The sequence below is a fragment of the Plecotus auritus genome (genome assembly GCF_963455305.1).
Source record: "Plecotus auritus genome assembly, chromosome: 1".
Classification (NCBI taxonomy): Eukaryota; Metazoa; Chordata; class Mammalia; order Chiroptera; family Vespertilionidae; genus Plecotus; species Plecotus auritus.
Genome location: NC_137770.1, coordinates 102,601,410 through 102,614,721, shown reverse-complemented (window position 1 = coordinate 102,614,721; position 13,312 = coordinate 102,601,410). Strand labels below are relative to the sequence as shown.

At 36.8% G+C, this 13,312-nt stretch overlaps 1 protein-coding gene across 9 annotated transcripts in view; it reads left to right on the top strand.

Annotated features, from left to right (window-relative positions):
• The window catches only part of LOC308252626 (ankyrin repeat domain-containing protein 26-like), a 141,693-nt gene that overhangs the window by 48,530 nt on the left and 79,851 nt on the right, over positions 1-13,312 (top strand). For 5 of the 9 annotated variants that reach the window (XM_080677399.1, XM_080677403.1, XM_080677397.1 and 2 more), the window contains exons 12-17: positions 1,192-1,285; positions 3,101-3,199; positions 3,832-3,860; positions 3,954-4,026; positions 10,135-10,208; positions 11,973-12,133. In XM_080677399.1, the coding sequence (XP_080533525.1) occupies positions 1,192-1,285; positions 3,101-3,199; positions 3,832-3,860; positions 3,954-4,026; positions 10,135-10,208; positions 11,973-12,133 (530 nt within the window). The remainder of the gene's footprint in view (positions 1-1,191; positions 1,286-3,100; positions 3,200-3,831; positions 3,861-3,953; positions 4,027-10,134; positions 10,209-11,972; positions 12,134-13,312) is intronic. The other 4 variants (XM_080677401.1, XM_080677405.1, XM_080677398.1 and 1 more) reach the window with 3 other exon arrangements.

Genomic DNA, 13,312 nt, shown 5'->3' with positions numbered 1-13,312 from the left:
AAGTGTGGCTAAGTTTGCCAAGTAAAGGAGCCAGTCATGTGAAGATCTAGGGAAGGACATACTGGACAGAGAGAACAATAGATCACATCTGATTATCATTTTACTCTAACATCTTGGAATGATCAGGAAGCAGGAAGTGGGTTAGCCATTGTCATACCATTTTTATTATCATTGTGCGTAGAAAAGAAACAAAATGTGCATAATAAGTGCCTGGCACATTTTAGGTGGTTAATGAATAAATGTTCTTATTCTTCTGTTAATAAAGTTTACTATAATTTTTTGAAGAGTTGCATAATAGTATATACAGTTTTTTGCAATTATTTAAACATAATTTAAAGAAAAGTTTTCCTTACTACTTTTACATTTTATTCAACCATTTTTCCTATCAAAAATTTTATCAAATAATAGCTTTATCTAAGCCTTAGTGTACCTAAATGAAGCCAGTTCTACAGTGTTCTGTTTATATTCAACATAACGTACTCCAAGGTTTCCTATCATGTGAAGTATCTTTTTTTCTTTTTCTTTCTTTTTTTTTTTTTTTAATTTCAGAAAGGATGGGTGAGAGAGAGAGAGAGAGAGAGAGAGAGAGAGAGAGAGAGATATCAGTGGTGAGAGAGAATCATTGATCAGCTGCCTCCCACATGCCCCCTATAAGGGATCTAGCCCGAAACCCGGGCATGTACCCTGATCAGGAATCAAACCATGACTTTCTGGTTCATAGGTCAATGCTCAACCACTGAACCACACTGACCGGGCTCAAGTATCTTTTTTTAACACTAAAAAGAATTCTGTCATTAATATGTCATTTTAAATTTATAGCAAGTGTACTTATTAAATAATTTGTTTAAAAGGGTATTTTTTCAAAATGTCCTCTTATTTTGGTGGGGAATGCAATGTAGAATTAAGTGTTATGAGGTTAGCTTTGTTGAAATCTGGATAGATATCAGTATTTTGTCTACGAAAGCATTTTCTCTAGCTTTCCATGCTCAATATACAGTCAGTAGCCAAATGAAGATAAATGAAAACTTGATACAGAGAGCATATATGAGGTTTTCTATTTAAATGTTTTGGTCAACACATGCTTCTCTTATTTTTAAGTCTGTTTGCTTTTAAAGTAAGAAATTGAGATATTTTCTTAGAAAGGGCTTCAGAAATCTTTACGTAACTCATTATTGATATAAATTTTTACAGAGTTTCTCTGCAAGTCTTCCACAGAAGTATGTTGATTACTTATCTGAAGCTGCAGATCAAAGAGGAAAATATATACTAAATGAACAAGTAGAAGGTAAGAATGTATTTTATAAAAGGTCTTTTGACAGAATGTTGATTTAAAACATGAATATTTATATATTCTAATAGCCAAAGAAAATCACCTGTTAGATGCATAATAAGTGAGAAATGAAAAGGCGAAACATTGTATATCTTACTAGATTGAGAGTGCCACTGCAGGAGCTAACTTACTTGTTCCATTTCAAGATACTCTAAGACCTGAGGAAAGTCAGGAAATAAGGAAGAGGAGAAGAATCAAATAGGGAGTGAAGAATGAGAAAGGCAGAAATGACAAGGAGTAAATGAAGGGAAAAGAAGCAGGTATATATAGCGGGAGGTGATAAAATAATTCTTTTTAAAAAGGAGGAGCAGAGTGTTTGAAATGTGGGAAGACTATAAAGACAGCTTCCAGTGCCAAAACTTGTCAGAGAAGTACAGCAAGATTTTCCCACTCTTACTCTTCTCCTCACTATTGGGAAGGCATTATGGATTGAGTTATCTGATCATGTCACGCAGGGGTCCTCAAACTACGGCCCGCGGGCCACATGCGGCCCGCCAAGGACATTTATCCGGCCCGCCGGGTGCCGCTGCCTGTCCTGCTTAGGGACAGTGAACTGGCCCCCTGCTGAGGGACAGTGAACTGGCCCCCTGTTTAAAAAGTTTGAGGACCCCTGAATTGTAAAGCTGTATTTTATCTACCATGGATGAGCATAAGCATCTATGGCCAGCTATAAATGCCTATACTTTTGAAGTCATAAAATTTTGCTACTTTATAGGTTAGTGCTATGTAGTACAAAATAAGAGCATTGGAAAGAAGGAGAGAGCAGGGTCAGCTATGGGGGGAGATCAAGGAAGCTATAGCCTGATAAAAAGTCCAGTAGAAAGTTTATGACTTCGAGTGCAGTTTCAATTTTGAAGAAATGATGGCAGCAGGCTTGCTATTCTGTGTTTCTCAAAGCTCTCAGGTGATGCCAGTGTGGCTGGTCCTCAGACCATGTGTGTCCGAGTCGAAGGCATGAGACTTCTCTTCAGAGAAATTTGGAAGAAGAGCCTTTGGATAGGTAGTTTAAAACATGAAAGGATTAATGAAACCATTATTTTGTGTTTATTTCTGAGCATGTCTATAGCCAAAGGGAAGCAAAGAGATGAAGAAGTAGAAATTATAGACGTAAGATACCACTGCTAAATAGGAAAGAAGAAGTGGTGGGAATAATTCACAAAAGAATGGAAATAGGAGAAGAATTAAGACCACAGATCTAGAAATTACTTTTGAAGAGGAAAGGGGGATAGTGAAGAGAAGGAGGGAGGAAAGAAAGGCATTAGCTAAGGTCATTTTAGAGTTGAGGAAAATTAAGAGACCTGACTTTAGATGGCTTTAGGGTATTGGCAGTGAAACAAAAGATTAGCTAATTGCTGTTCCAGAGAATCCTGGAAGCAGGAGGGAGTGCTAGAATTGGGGTAAACTATAGATCCTCATTTATCTTCCTCATGAGTATCAGGCATCAAAGATATATGTTACATCAGTATTTGTTATTCCAGTGAGAGTAATTTGAATATAGAAGCATTGGCTGTTTTTTTTTATGGTAACTCAGGTTTTGAAAGGATAGCTGTTTTATAAAACTCATTTAAAGACTAGCATAATATACCAAACTGATTTTGGAAAGAAAAGAAAGTAGAGTATATTCCCTAAGTGCTGCAGTTGTTATTTTCAATATATATTACACAGATTTAGAAAGATTTTTAATATCTAATATTTCTGTGGCAATTAAATTCTTTTAATTTTTAGTAACCATATTTCAAAATTGAAAGCTTATTTTACATTATTTCTTAGATGTGCTTTATATACCTTCTTGCATGAGTGGATCAAGAAGCTTTAAGATGGCTAAAGTAGAGGATACAAGGAATATAGGCATACCAGTAGCCTGCATTGGTATGAAAAATATGAATATTTTTATTAACTAGTATTCTATTAATGTATATCCAAGCTGATCAATTCATAACACTTTCTCTGTTGATACATGGATTATGCATTCAACTGAACTGTCATCACAGTTGTGTACTTCCTGAATTACAGGACAGATTGAAGAACATGATAAATACCTATAGCATAATGGTATAAGTGATTCTGATGTATTGCATTAAAGATACGCTGTTGCATTCTGTTTCACTTTTATCCTGTCAGGGTTATGATTTGTTCCTCTGATTAAAGATCACTTTTCTCCCATCAAGCATTATGTTCACATTGGTATATCCACACTTCTACATTAGTTATAGTCTTTTGAAACATAGTCTTACTTTTGAAATCTCAACTGCATGTTTTGTTAAACCTATGTTCCTGTTTTTCCTTCAGTATTTATGGTAGATTCATATTTCTGCTTAGTTGTTGTCCTAATCCGCCTGCCCACTGGGGGAAAAAAAAGACAACACACAAAAAAACCCACTAACACCCAATGTAATCATGTCCAAAGCTAAGCATGGGATTCAACTCCATACTAACTCTGCATGAATGTATAATTGGTTTCCATATTTTCATGTAATTGAGTATATGTCTCTTGCTCTTAGATTCTCCTGGAAAATATTCTCACTTGAAGGTAATAACTTTTATATTTTTACATTTAAGTATTAACTACAGATCGTATGAAAAGTACATTATTTAGTAATCATCTTATTTCAAACCCATTCAGCCTACTCTTGCAGTGACAGATCCTGTTCCCAACAAAGCAGAAGGAATGAAGGATGTACAAGCATTCAAATCAGGTGAATTCTGTAATTCATATGTAACTCTAGAAAGGAATCAGGAAAATACTTGACATGCTCATAGTCTTTTATTCCTAATCCCTTTTTTAAAAAATATATGTTTTTATTGATTTCAGAGAGGAAGGGAAAGGGAGAGAGAGAGAAACAGCAATGATGAGAGAGAATCATTGATCAACTGCCTCCTGCACACCTCCCTACTGGGTATTGAGGCTGCGAGCCCGAAATCCGGGCATGTGCCCTGAACTGGAACCGAATCATGACCTCCTGGTTCATAGGTCAACACTCAACCACTGAGCTACACCGGCTGGGCCCTAATTCTTTTTTTTGCTTTGCAAGTTTAATTGTAGGTTTTGACATAAGTAATGTAGATGTCATTGTTGGTATCCATGTTTAAAAAAGAGAAATTTAAAAGAAAAGATTTTTTTAAATGTAAGCTTTAAGGAAGATGTTTTTACATTTGTTTTGGTAACCTAAAGTTCTAAGTTTGGAATCCCTACACTTCTTCGGGGTTTCCAGAGGTTAATTTTTAGAATGTAAGATTTCCCCATTGTTATAAAGTACTTGTTTGAATTCTGACCTTTACCTAGAGTAAAGCTTCATTTGCTAACATGTTAATAGTGTTTTAATTTTATTTCATCTTAGAGTTGTTACACTGATGATCTTTAACCAACCAGATGTTCTGATTAGCAGACTGTGTGTGTGTGTGTGTGTGTGTGTGTGTGTGTGTGTGTGTGTGTGTGTGTGTGTTTATGGTGTCTGAGTATTAAAAATGGGGGAAGTAGTTCATCATAGTGGATATTTGGTAGACACAATCTTTTTAAACAGTAATTCTGAAACTTTGTGTCCATGGGATTCTTTTATACTATTAAAAATTACTGAGAATTCCAAAGAATTTAAGTGGGAAGTACCTATTGATGTGTACAATACTAGAAATTCAAAATGAAAAATTTAAAATACAATCAAATTCTATTAACCATTAGAGCTATGACCCATTAACCATTAGAGCTATGATGTTGTCACATATTATGTCTGTGGAAAGCTCTACTGTACAAGAGAATGAGAGTGAAAATGGCAAATATTTAGTATTACTGTGAAAATAGTCTTGAACCCTTGGACCCCCTGAACCACGGTATCTTAGGACTCAAGAGATTCTCAGGTGATACTTGAATACCATTGTTTTAAATTATATATGAGGTTCATGGATGTCAAATGATAAAGGGACCCTTGTGATGAAACAATTTTAAAGCTTTATTTATACATTTGTTGCCTTTTGCTTTCACTTGTTTTTAAAAGTTTAAATCTGACATAAAAGGAAAATATTTTTGTTATATTCATTTCTTGTGTCAATGCACTGTTTACTCATTGGATGTAGTGTGGACTTAGACTGATTGTATTTTTGTATGAAAACAATGAGGTCACTCAAGGCTCTCATTTCTCATATGAATTTATCTAAGGCTTAAGAATGAATTCTGAAGATACTCATGCACATAGAAAAGACCATTGTGTTGTAATTATGTAATTTATTTCTTTTGTTTGTTTTTATATATTTTTTAATCCTCACATGAGGATATTTTTCCATTGATTTTTAGAGAGAGTAGACGAGAGAGGGAAAGACATAGATAAACATGGATGTGAGAGAAACACCTCAATTGGTTGCCTCCTGCAGGAGCCCTGACCAGGGCCCAGGCCAGGGAAGAATCTGCAACCAAGGTATGTGCCCTTGACTGGAATAGAATCCAGGACCTTTGGTTCGCAGGCCGATGCTCTATCCAGTGAGCCAAACTGGGTAGGGCTGTAATTTATTTTTTGAAGTAAATCAGTCATTAAAAGGTTTTTTAAACCCATGTTTTGTCATGCATATTTAAACTTAAAATAAGTTGTTAGACATAATTTTTTATAATAACAAAAATTGTATGCCCTGAAGAATCTTAACTATTGACAAAAAACAAAGCTTTTATGGAAAATAGAATATACAATAGAAATTGCTGAGTGAATAAAAATAAGTAGTATGAGAAAATAAAAAAAGTACAAAAATGAGAGACAACATTTAGTTAAACTTCTCTATGTGAACGGCAAGGATAGGACACATAAAAAAGTAAAATGTCCAATGAAGGAATAGTGTGTTTGGGGGAAGAGGTGGACATGGAACTACTTTTCTGAAGAAAGAATTTTTACAAGTCTGGCAAATTTGTATAATTATTTACATTCTAATAAATGAAAACTTTATTTTCAGGTTCTTCAGAATGTGACTCTCAATCATGAGACTTGTCATAGATCTGAGGATTTTAAAGTTGATGATAAATGTCCATTAGTATTACAATCAATGACCAAAAGTCAGTCAGCATCCACAGACTTTAGACAGATGACCTTAATAGAAAAAGAAATTTAATATCAGAGCTCTCTTTCTATTAGGGAATTATAGTCTCCATGACCTGTGTGAATCACAGCTACCAGCAAAGAAAGAGGGCAAAAATGGTAATAAAGAAACAGACTCATAGCTGGTTTGGCTCAGTGGATAGAGCGTCGGCCTGCAGACTGAAAGGTCCCAGGTTCTAGTCTGGTCAAGGTCACATACGGTGGTTCCAGGCTCCTCCCTGGCCAGGCCCTAGTCAGGGTCTCCTGCAGAAGACAACCAATTGATGTGTTTCTCTACATCCATGTTTCTCTATGTCTTTCCCTCTCTTCTACTCTCTCTAAAAATCAGTGGAAAAATAACCTTGGGTGAAGATTTAAAAAAAATAACAGAGTTCATCTCTAGACCACCTCTGTGGCCTCACCATAGTTTTAACTTTTCAAAAATCATTTTGTGGCAAAATCTACTTTATGTTTTCTCCCTTTATGGAACCTACAATCAAACAGAATATCTTTTAACAAGACATTTGCATTCTTCCTGTACTATAACCAAAGTAACATGTACTTAAATAATAAAGAGAATTAGGAGAAAGAGTAAGCTCCTTTCCATTAGTATTTAGCATACACTTGTGGGTAGGTAGCAGAATTAAATTTAGAATTTTGAGACTAGATGGGAAAACTAAGAGATTTAAAGATGCCTACTCAAACAAAACATGGTTTCTTAGCTATATTTTTATAACTCTCAATTTACAAGTATTAGTTATAACTATATTAAATGTAACTGAAAAAGCACCATCCAAAACCGAATATCAAAGTTTTTTCTTATATTTTCTATGGCTTGATACATAGAATAGGCTTTCTAGCGGTAATGGGAATCATTGAGAATTTGCTACATAGTACCTGCTTCTCAGCTGTGTCCATATCGACTGTCACTTTGTTTTATTTTTTTAACAACTACATAGTTCACAAAGAATTTTGGTTTTAAGGAGCACTTTATCATTTAAAATTAATGCATGGAAAGCCAATTTTAATTCTACTAGTTTACTCATTATATTGACTAACTACATCTATGTTCCACTTTATGTACTATTAACTTAGTAACCTTTAAAAGTCATATAATCAGGTGTATAGTAATAGAACAAACATGTATAATTTCATCTTCTTTCCTTACCTCTAGAGCTAACAATGTATTTACAAAAGATTTTGAATTATCTCCTAGAGTAGTAACTTCAAGCTAAAATTCAGTTACTTACCTGTCTATACAAGGGTTTCATTTCTTCATGAACTTGGTAGATACAAGAAAATACCTACATAAGCTCCCTCGCTACAGAAATATGTGAAACAGAAAAACTGCAAAATAAACTCAAGCAACTGAACACAGTTAATGTAGTTTCAGTATTTTTTTTTCTTCATGGTTGATACCTTTTATAAAGTAACTAGAGGCCCAGTGCACAAAATTCATGTACGGGAGAGGAGGGTGTCCCTCAGCCCGGCCTGCACCCTCTCCAATCTGGGACCCCTGGGGGGTTGTCTGACTGCGGGATTGGGCCTAAACCGGCAGTCGGACATCCCTCTCACAATCCGGGACTGCTGGCTCATAACCATTTGCCTGCCTGCCAGCCTGATTGCCCCCTAACCACTCCCCTGCCAGACTGATGGCCCCCAACTGCCCTCCCCTGCTGGCCTAGTTGCCCCCAACTGCTCTCCCCTGCTGGCCTGGTTGCCCCCAACTGCTCTCCCCTGCAGGCCTAGTCGCCCCCAACTGCTCTCCCCTGCAGGCCTGGTTGCCCCCACCTGCCCTACCCTACCAGCCTGATCGCCCCTAATTGCCCTCCCCTACCAGCCTGATGGCCCCCAACTGCCCTCCCCTGCCAACCTAGCCACCCCCACCTGCCCTCTCCTGCCAGCCTGGTCACCCCCAATTGCCCTCCCCTGCAGGCCTGGTTGCCACCTAGGCTTTTATTATATAGGATGAGCAGAATCAAGTTGACCCAGGATTTGTATATTTATTCATTGAATAAAGATTTATTATATACTGTCCCCTGAAGTTTTTATATCTTAAGTATTTCTGAAAACATTTCCTCAGTTCAGGCCTGTATCCTCTAGTTTGCATTATTGCCTTCTAATTCATCATCCTCCATTATTTATATACTCCCCAAATTATCACTTTGACAGCATTTATAGTGATGTATCTCAAATGCAAATATGACCATAGGCCACTTTTTAAAACACATTAATGTTGCCCTGGCCAGGAGCTCATTTGGTTGGAGCGTAGTCTATGCACCAAAAAGTTGTGGGCTCTGTTCCTGGTCAGGGCACATAACTAGGTTGCAGGTTCGATCCCTGGTAAGAACATGTAAGGGAGGCAACTGATTGATACTTGTCACATCGATGTGTGCCCCCCCCCCCTCTCTCTCTCTCTCTCTCTCTCTCTCTCTCTCTCTTTCTCCCCCCCTCTCTCTCTCTCTCTCTCTCTCTCTCTATATATATATATATATATATATATATATATATGTATATATATATATATATATATATATATATATATATATCCATTCCTCTTTTTCTAATATCGATGAACATATCTTTGAGTGAGGATTTTTTAATTGATTTCAGAGAGGAAAAGAGAGGGACAGAGGGATAGAAACGTCCATGATGAGAAAGCATCATTGAATGATGAAAAAGCAGATTTTTAGAGAGAGTGGAAGAGAGAGGGAAAGACAGAAATATCAGTGTGAGAGAAACACATTGATTGGTTGCCTCCTGCATGAGCCCTGATCAGGGCCCAGGCCAGGGAGGAGCCTGCAACCAAGGTACATGCCCTTGATTGGAATCGAACCTGGGACCCTTTGGTCCACAGGCTGACGCTCAATCCATTGAGCCAAACCCTCTAGGACTGGGTGAGGATTTAAAAAATATAGATATTTAATGTCAAGGTCTCTTAAAATTAATGTCCAAGGCTCTTATAATTTGACTTCTGCCTAACTCTCCATCTTTAGCTCATTTACTAAACTGCTGGTGATGCCCTTCTCGCCAATCTCTGTATTTTAGACAAAATTGATCCTATTGTATGCTTTTCTCCCTGTCTTGATATAGCTTTGCACGCTGTCTGTCTCCCTTTCCTGCTCTCTTCCCCTTTGATTCTGGCTAACCTCAATGTTTAAGTCTCAGCTCAGGCATTGTGTCTAGAAAAGCCATTCCTGACACCTCTTATCTATGTTCTTTAAGCCCCAGTGCTGAGTCCTAAAAGATGAAAATAAATTTTTCAGAATAGTAGAGGAAAACATTTCAGATATAACAAAGGTGTACACTGATAAAGGCATAAAAAGTGACAGATTTTGAAAATTGTGAATAACGTGGCAATTGAAACTTAGGGAGATGTTAAAAAGGTACCATTATGAGGTAGAGAATATAGTGTGACTATATATTTGTACTATATTTCTTTTTTTTTTAAATATATTTTTATTGATTTCAGAGAGGAAAGGAGAGGGAGAGTTAGAAACATCGATCAGAGAGAAACATCGATCAGCTGCCTCCTGCACATCCCCTACTGGGGATGTTCCCACAACCAAGATACATGCCCTTGACCGGAATTGAACCTGGGACCCTTCAGTCCGCAGGCCAACGCTCTATCCACTGAGCCAAACTGGTTAACCCTCAATTGATAAAATGTATTTTTCATTTTTTAAATGGTGATTATAGCTTTTATTTAACTGGTTTAAGTAGTTCATTTTAACTAATATGGAGATTTGTTAGCAGAGCTAGACTTAGAAGTGACATCACAGGAAGAACAAGAAAGGCTTAATGGAAGTGAAAATAACCACCCACAGGTATGTAAAAATTTAAACTTCTAGTATAATATTGTTTTCTGTGTTTTAAAAATGTAACGTAGTCCAATTGAAATTACCTTTCAAGCTAGGCTTTTAGAGTCAATAGACCATAATTGAATATTTAGTTTTTATAACTTTTGAACTAGTTATGAGACTTAGTGTTAGAATCTATAGTAACCAATAGCTAAACTTTATTCTTATAGTTGAGACCAAAAAAATCCTAAATATTGTTTGTTTCTTTCATTTTTATTACTTCCCTACATGATAAAGAAGGTAACATCAACTATTGAATCATATGATTAAACAGTTGAAATTATGAACAATATAACTGATGGCCACTGAGTTGGATTTATGTGAAAAGAGTAATCATGGTCATTGATTCGGAATTTGCAGTGTCATGTTGCTAATCACTAATGCCAAGGTTAAAGCTATATTCTGCCTTGTGATCTCTATGTAATTGACTTCAGGGACTACATTCAGGTAGAGAATGGGGTCATAAAATAAACTCATCTGCCTATTAAGGGAATCACACCTTTACGGATCAAACCTTTTGCTATTAGGATACTAACAATAAATTTTAAATTTATTTCATTTCAGTGTAGAAAATCAGTAAAATATTATTAAATTTTTTATCCACTCTCATTAGTGAATATTAGAACATACCAGAGTTGGATGCACCAGATAACTATATCAATGCATAAATTATCATAGTATATAATTTGAATTAAAATTTAGGAATTTGCTTGATTGATTTTAATGATTTTGGCTCCTAATTTAAAGTTTGCCTCTTCTCCAGTTATTTTTTTATTCTTTTTTAAATTTTTTTATTCTTTTTTTCTATTTTATACTTCAATTATAGTTTACATTCATTATTATTTTGTATTAGTTTCAGGTATGCAGCATAGTGGTTAGATAATCATAAAAATACTCATAGACACATAACAAAAAATGAAAAAAATTGTATCATCTCTTTTGGTACCATAAAATGTTAGGTAATGCATCTTTAGGAGCTTTGGGCAGATTATTTAACCTTTCTTTGTTTTGTTCACATTATCAGCAAATATGAGGCTAACGTAGATAATTACTTCTATACCCATGCCCTCTAGCTATAACATTTTATGATTATTCGATGTGAAATTTGGGGAGCATTACTCATTTTCCAGAGTTCTACATTATCTAACAACTCATCACATTTGCTCCTGTGATGTGGTAAACTTTGGTTCATATATTTTATGAATACCATCACTTTTTTTGATAACCCCAGGATCTAAAAGCAAAAAGAATTGTAAAAGGCAATGGGGAAAAGATTAGCTTCATACAGAAAGACAAAAGCTTCCTGTTTGTTACTGAAGCACAGTGTCACATCTTCTAAATCTGGCTGTGTAATGCAAAACGCAGGTGGGAAAGACAGGAGAGGACAAATTTTGTGTCTTTGTCTTTTTATTTCTCTGTCTCTCCTAGACAAATGCAAGGGGAATGGGGGGCTGTTAGTTAGTAAAAAGTAGATGTGAATAAGAGCACAAAGTTAAGAAAGCCCTTTTTGAAATCTTGGAAAATTTTGCTTCTTTACTGAAACAGAAATAAAGTAGAATTTATAAAAATTTCCAAGACCTGTAATGATAAAATTAAAATAAGCACAAAAATATGTTTATTGATAGTTATGGCACTTAAACTAAGACAAATGACAAAATTAATGAAAACAGAAAAATTTTTTTAATGAATAAAGTGATAACAATTGTCCTTAATATCCAACTTTCATTAAAGGTTGAAGAAGAAAAAAACATGCACAGAAGTTGTGAAATGGAAGTTACAGAAAACTTCTATAATGCTGATGCTGATGACAGCGATGGATTAATTCAACAAAGAAAGAGTGGACAAACTGGTAACCAGCAATTTCCTACTATGGAGAATGAAGATGCTGATTGGTAAGCCTATAGCAATATTTAACAGTAGGCAATTATTTCCCTATAAAACAAATCCTAATTTGAGCTAATATTCATGATCAACAAATTATGTATTTCTACTAGGGATATTCAATCTTGCCTGGTAATCAGAAAAATTCAAATTAACAAACATTGAGCTATCATTTTTCGAAGTCATATTAATAAATATCTTATTTAAAAAATAACCATGTTAGGCAAATGGGAGAAAAAAGGCATTCTCACACACTGTTGGTAGATGAAATTGGTACATCTTTCTTGAAGGGAAATTTAGCAGCATGTTTCAAAATTTCAAATATGTCATCCCTTTATCCCAACAGCTTCACTTCTAGAACTAGATTCTACAGGAAAACTTGGCTTGTATAAACATACACACACATTCAAAGGACATTTATTATATACTAGTGGCCCAGTGCCCGGATTCGTGCACATTGAAAGGAAATTAATTAGAAGGTGGCTGGCGGGACTGGGCAAGACGGGTCAGACATGCCCTGGAGCCAAATTCCCATAGTCCTTCCCCGGGCAGTCGCACCTGGGGCAGTGCCACAGCTCAAAGGGTGTCTGCAGAGTGAGCGGGGTCCCTCTGGCAGGTGGGGTCCCTTGGCCTGGCCTGCAGGGATCGGGCAGAAACTGGCTTTCCCAACATCCCCCAAGGGGTCCCAGAGTGCAAGAGGGCACTCTGCAAAGTTGCTGTCGCTTGGCAGCTCCTGCATTAAACATTTTCCCCCTGATGGTCAGTGAGCATCATACCTACCAGACAATCAGTGGGTCAGATGGTTGCTTAGCCTTTTATATATATAGATTACTATGTATGTAAAACATACAACAGGTCATTATTTATTATACTAGAGGCCTGGTGCACGAAATTTGTGCGCGGGGGGTCCCCGCATCCCAGCCTGCACCCTCTCCAATCCGGGACCCCTCAGGGATGTCCGACTGCCGGTTTAGGCCCGATCTCCAGGATCGGGCCTAAACCGGCAGTCGGACATACCTCTCATAATCCTGGACAACTGGCTCCTAACTGCTCACCTGCCTGCCTGCCTAATTGCCCCTAACTGCCCCCCCTGCCAGCCTGATCACCCCTAACTGCCTCTGCCTTCTGGCCTGATCGCCCCTAACTGCCCCCCCCCCGCTGGCCTTGTCGCCATCTGCCCCCCCACACTG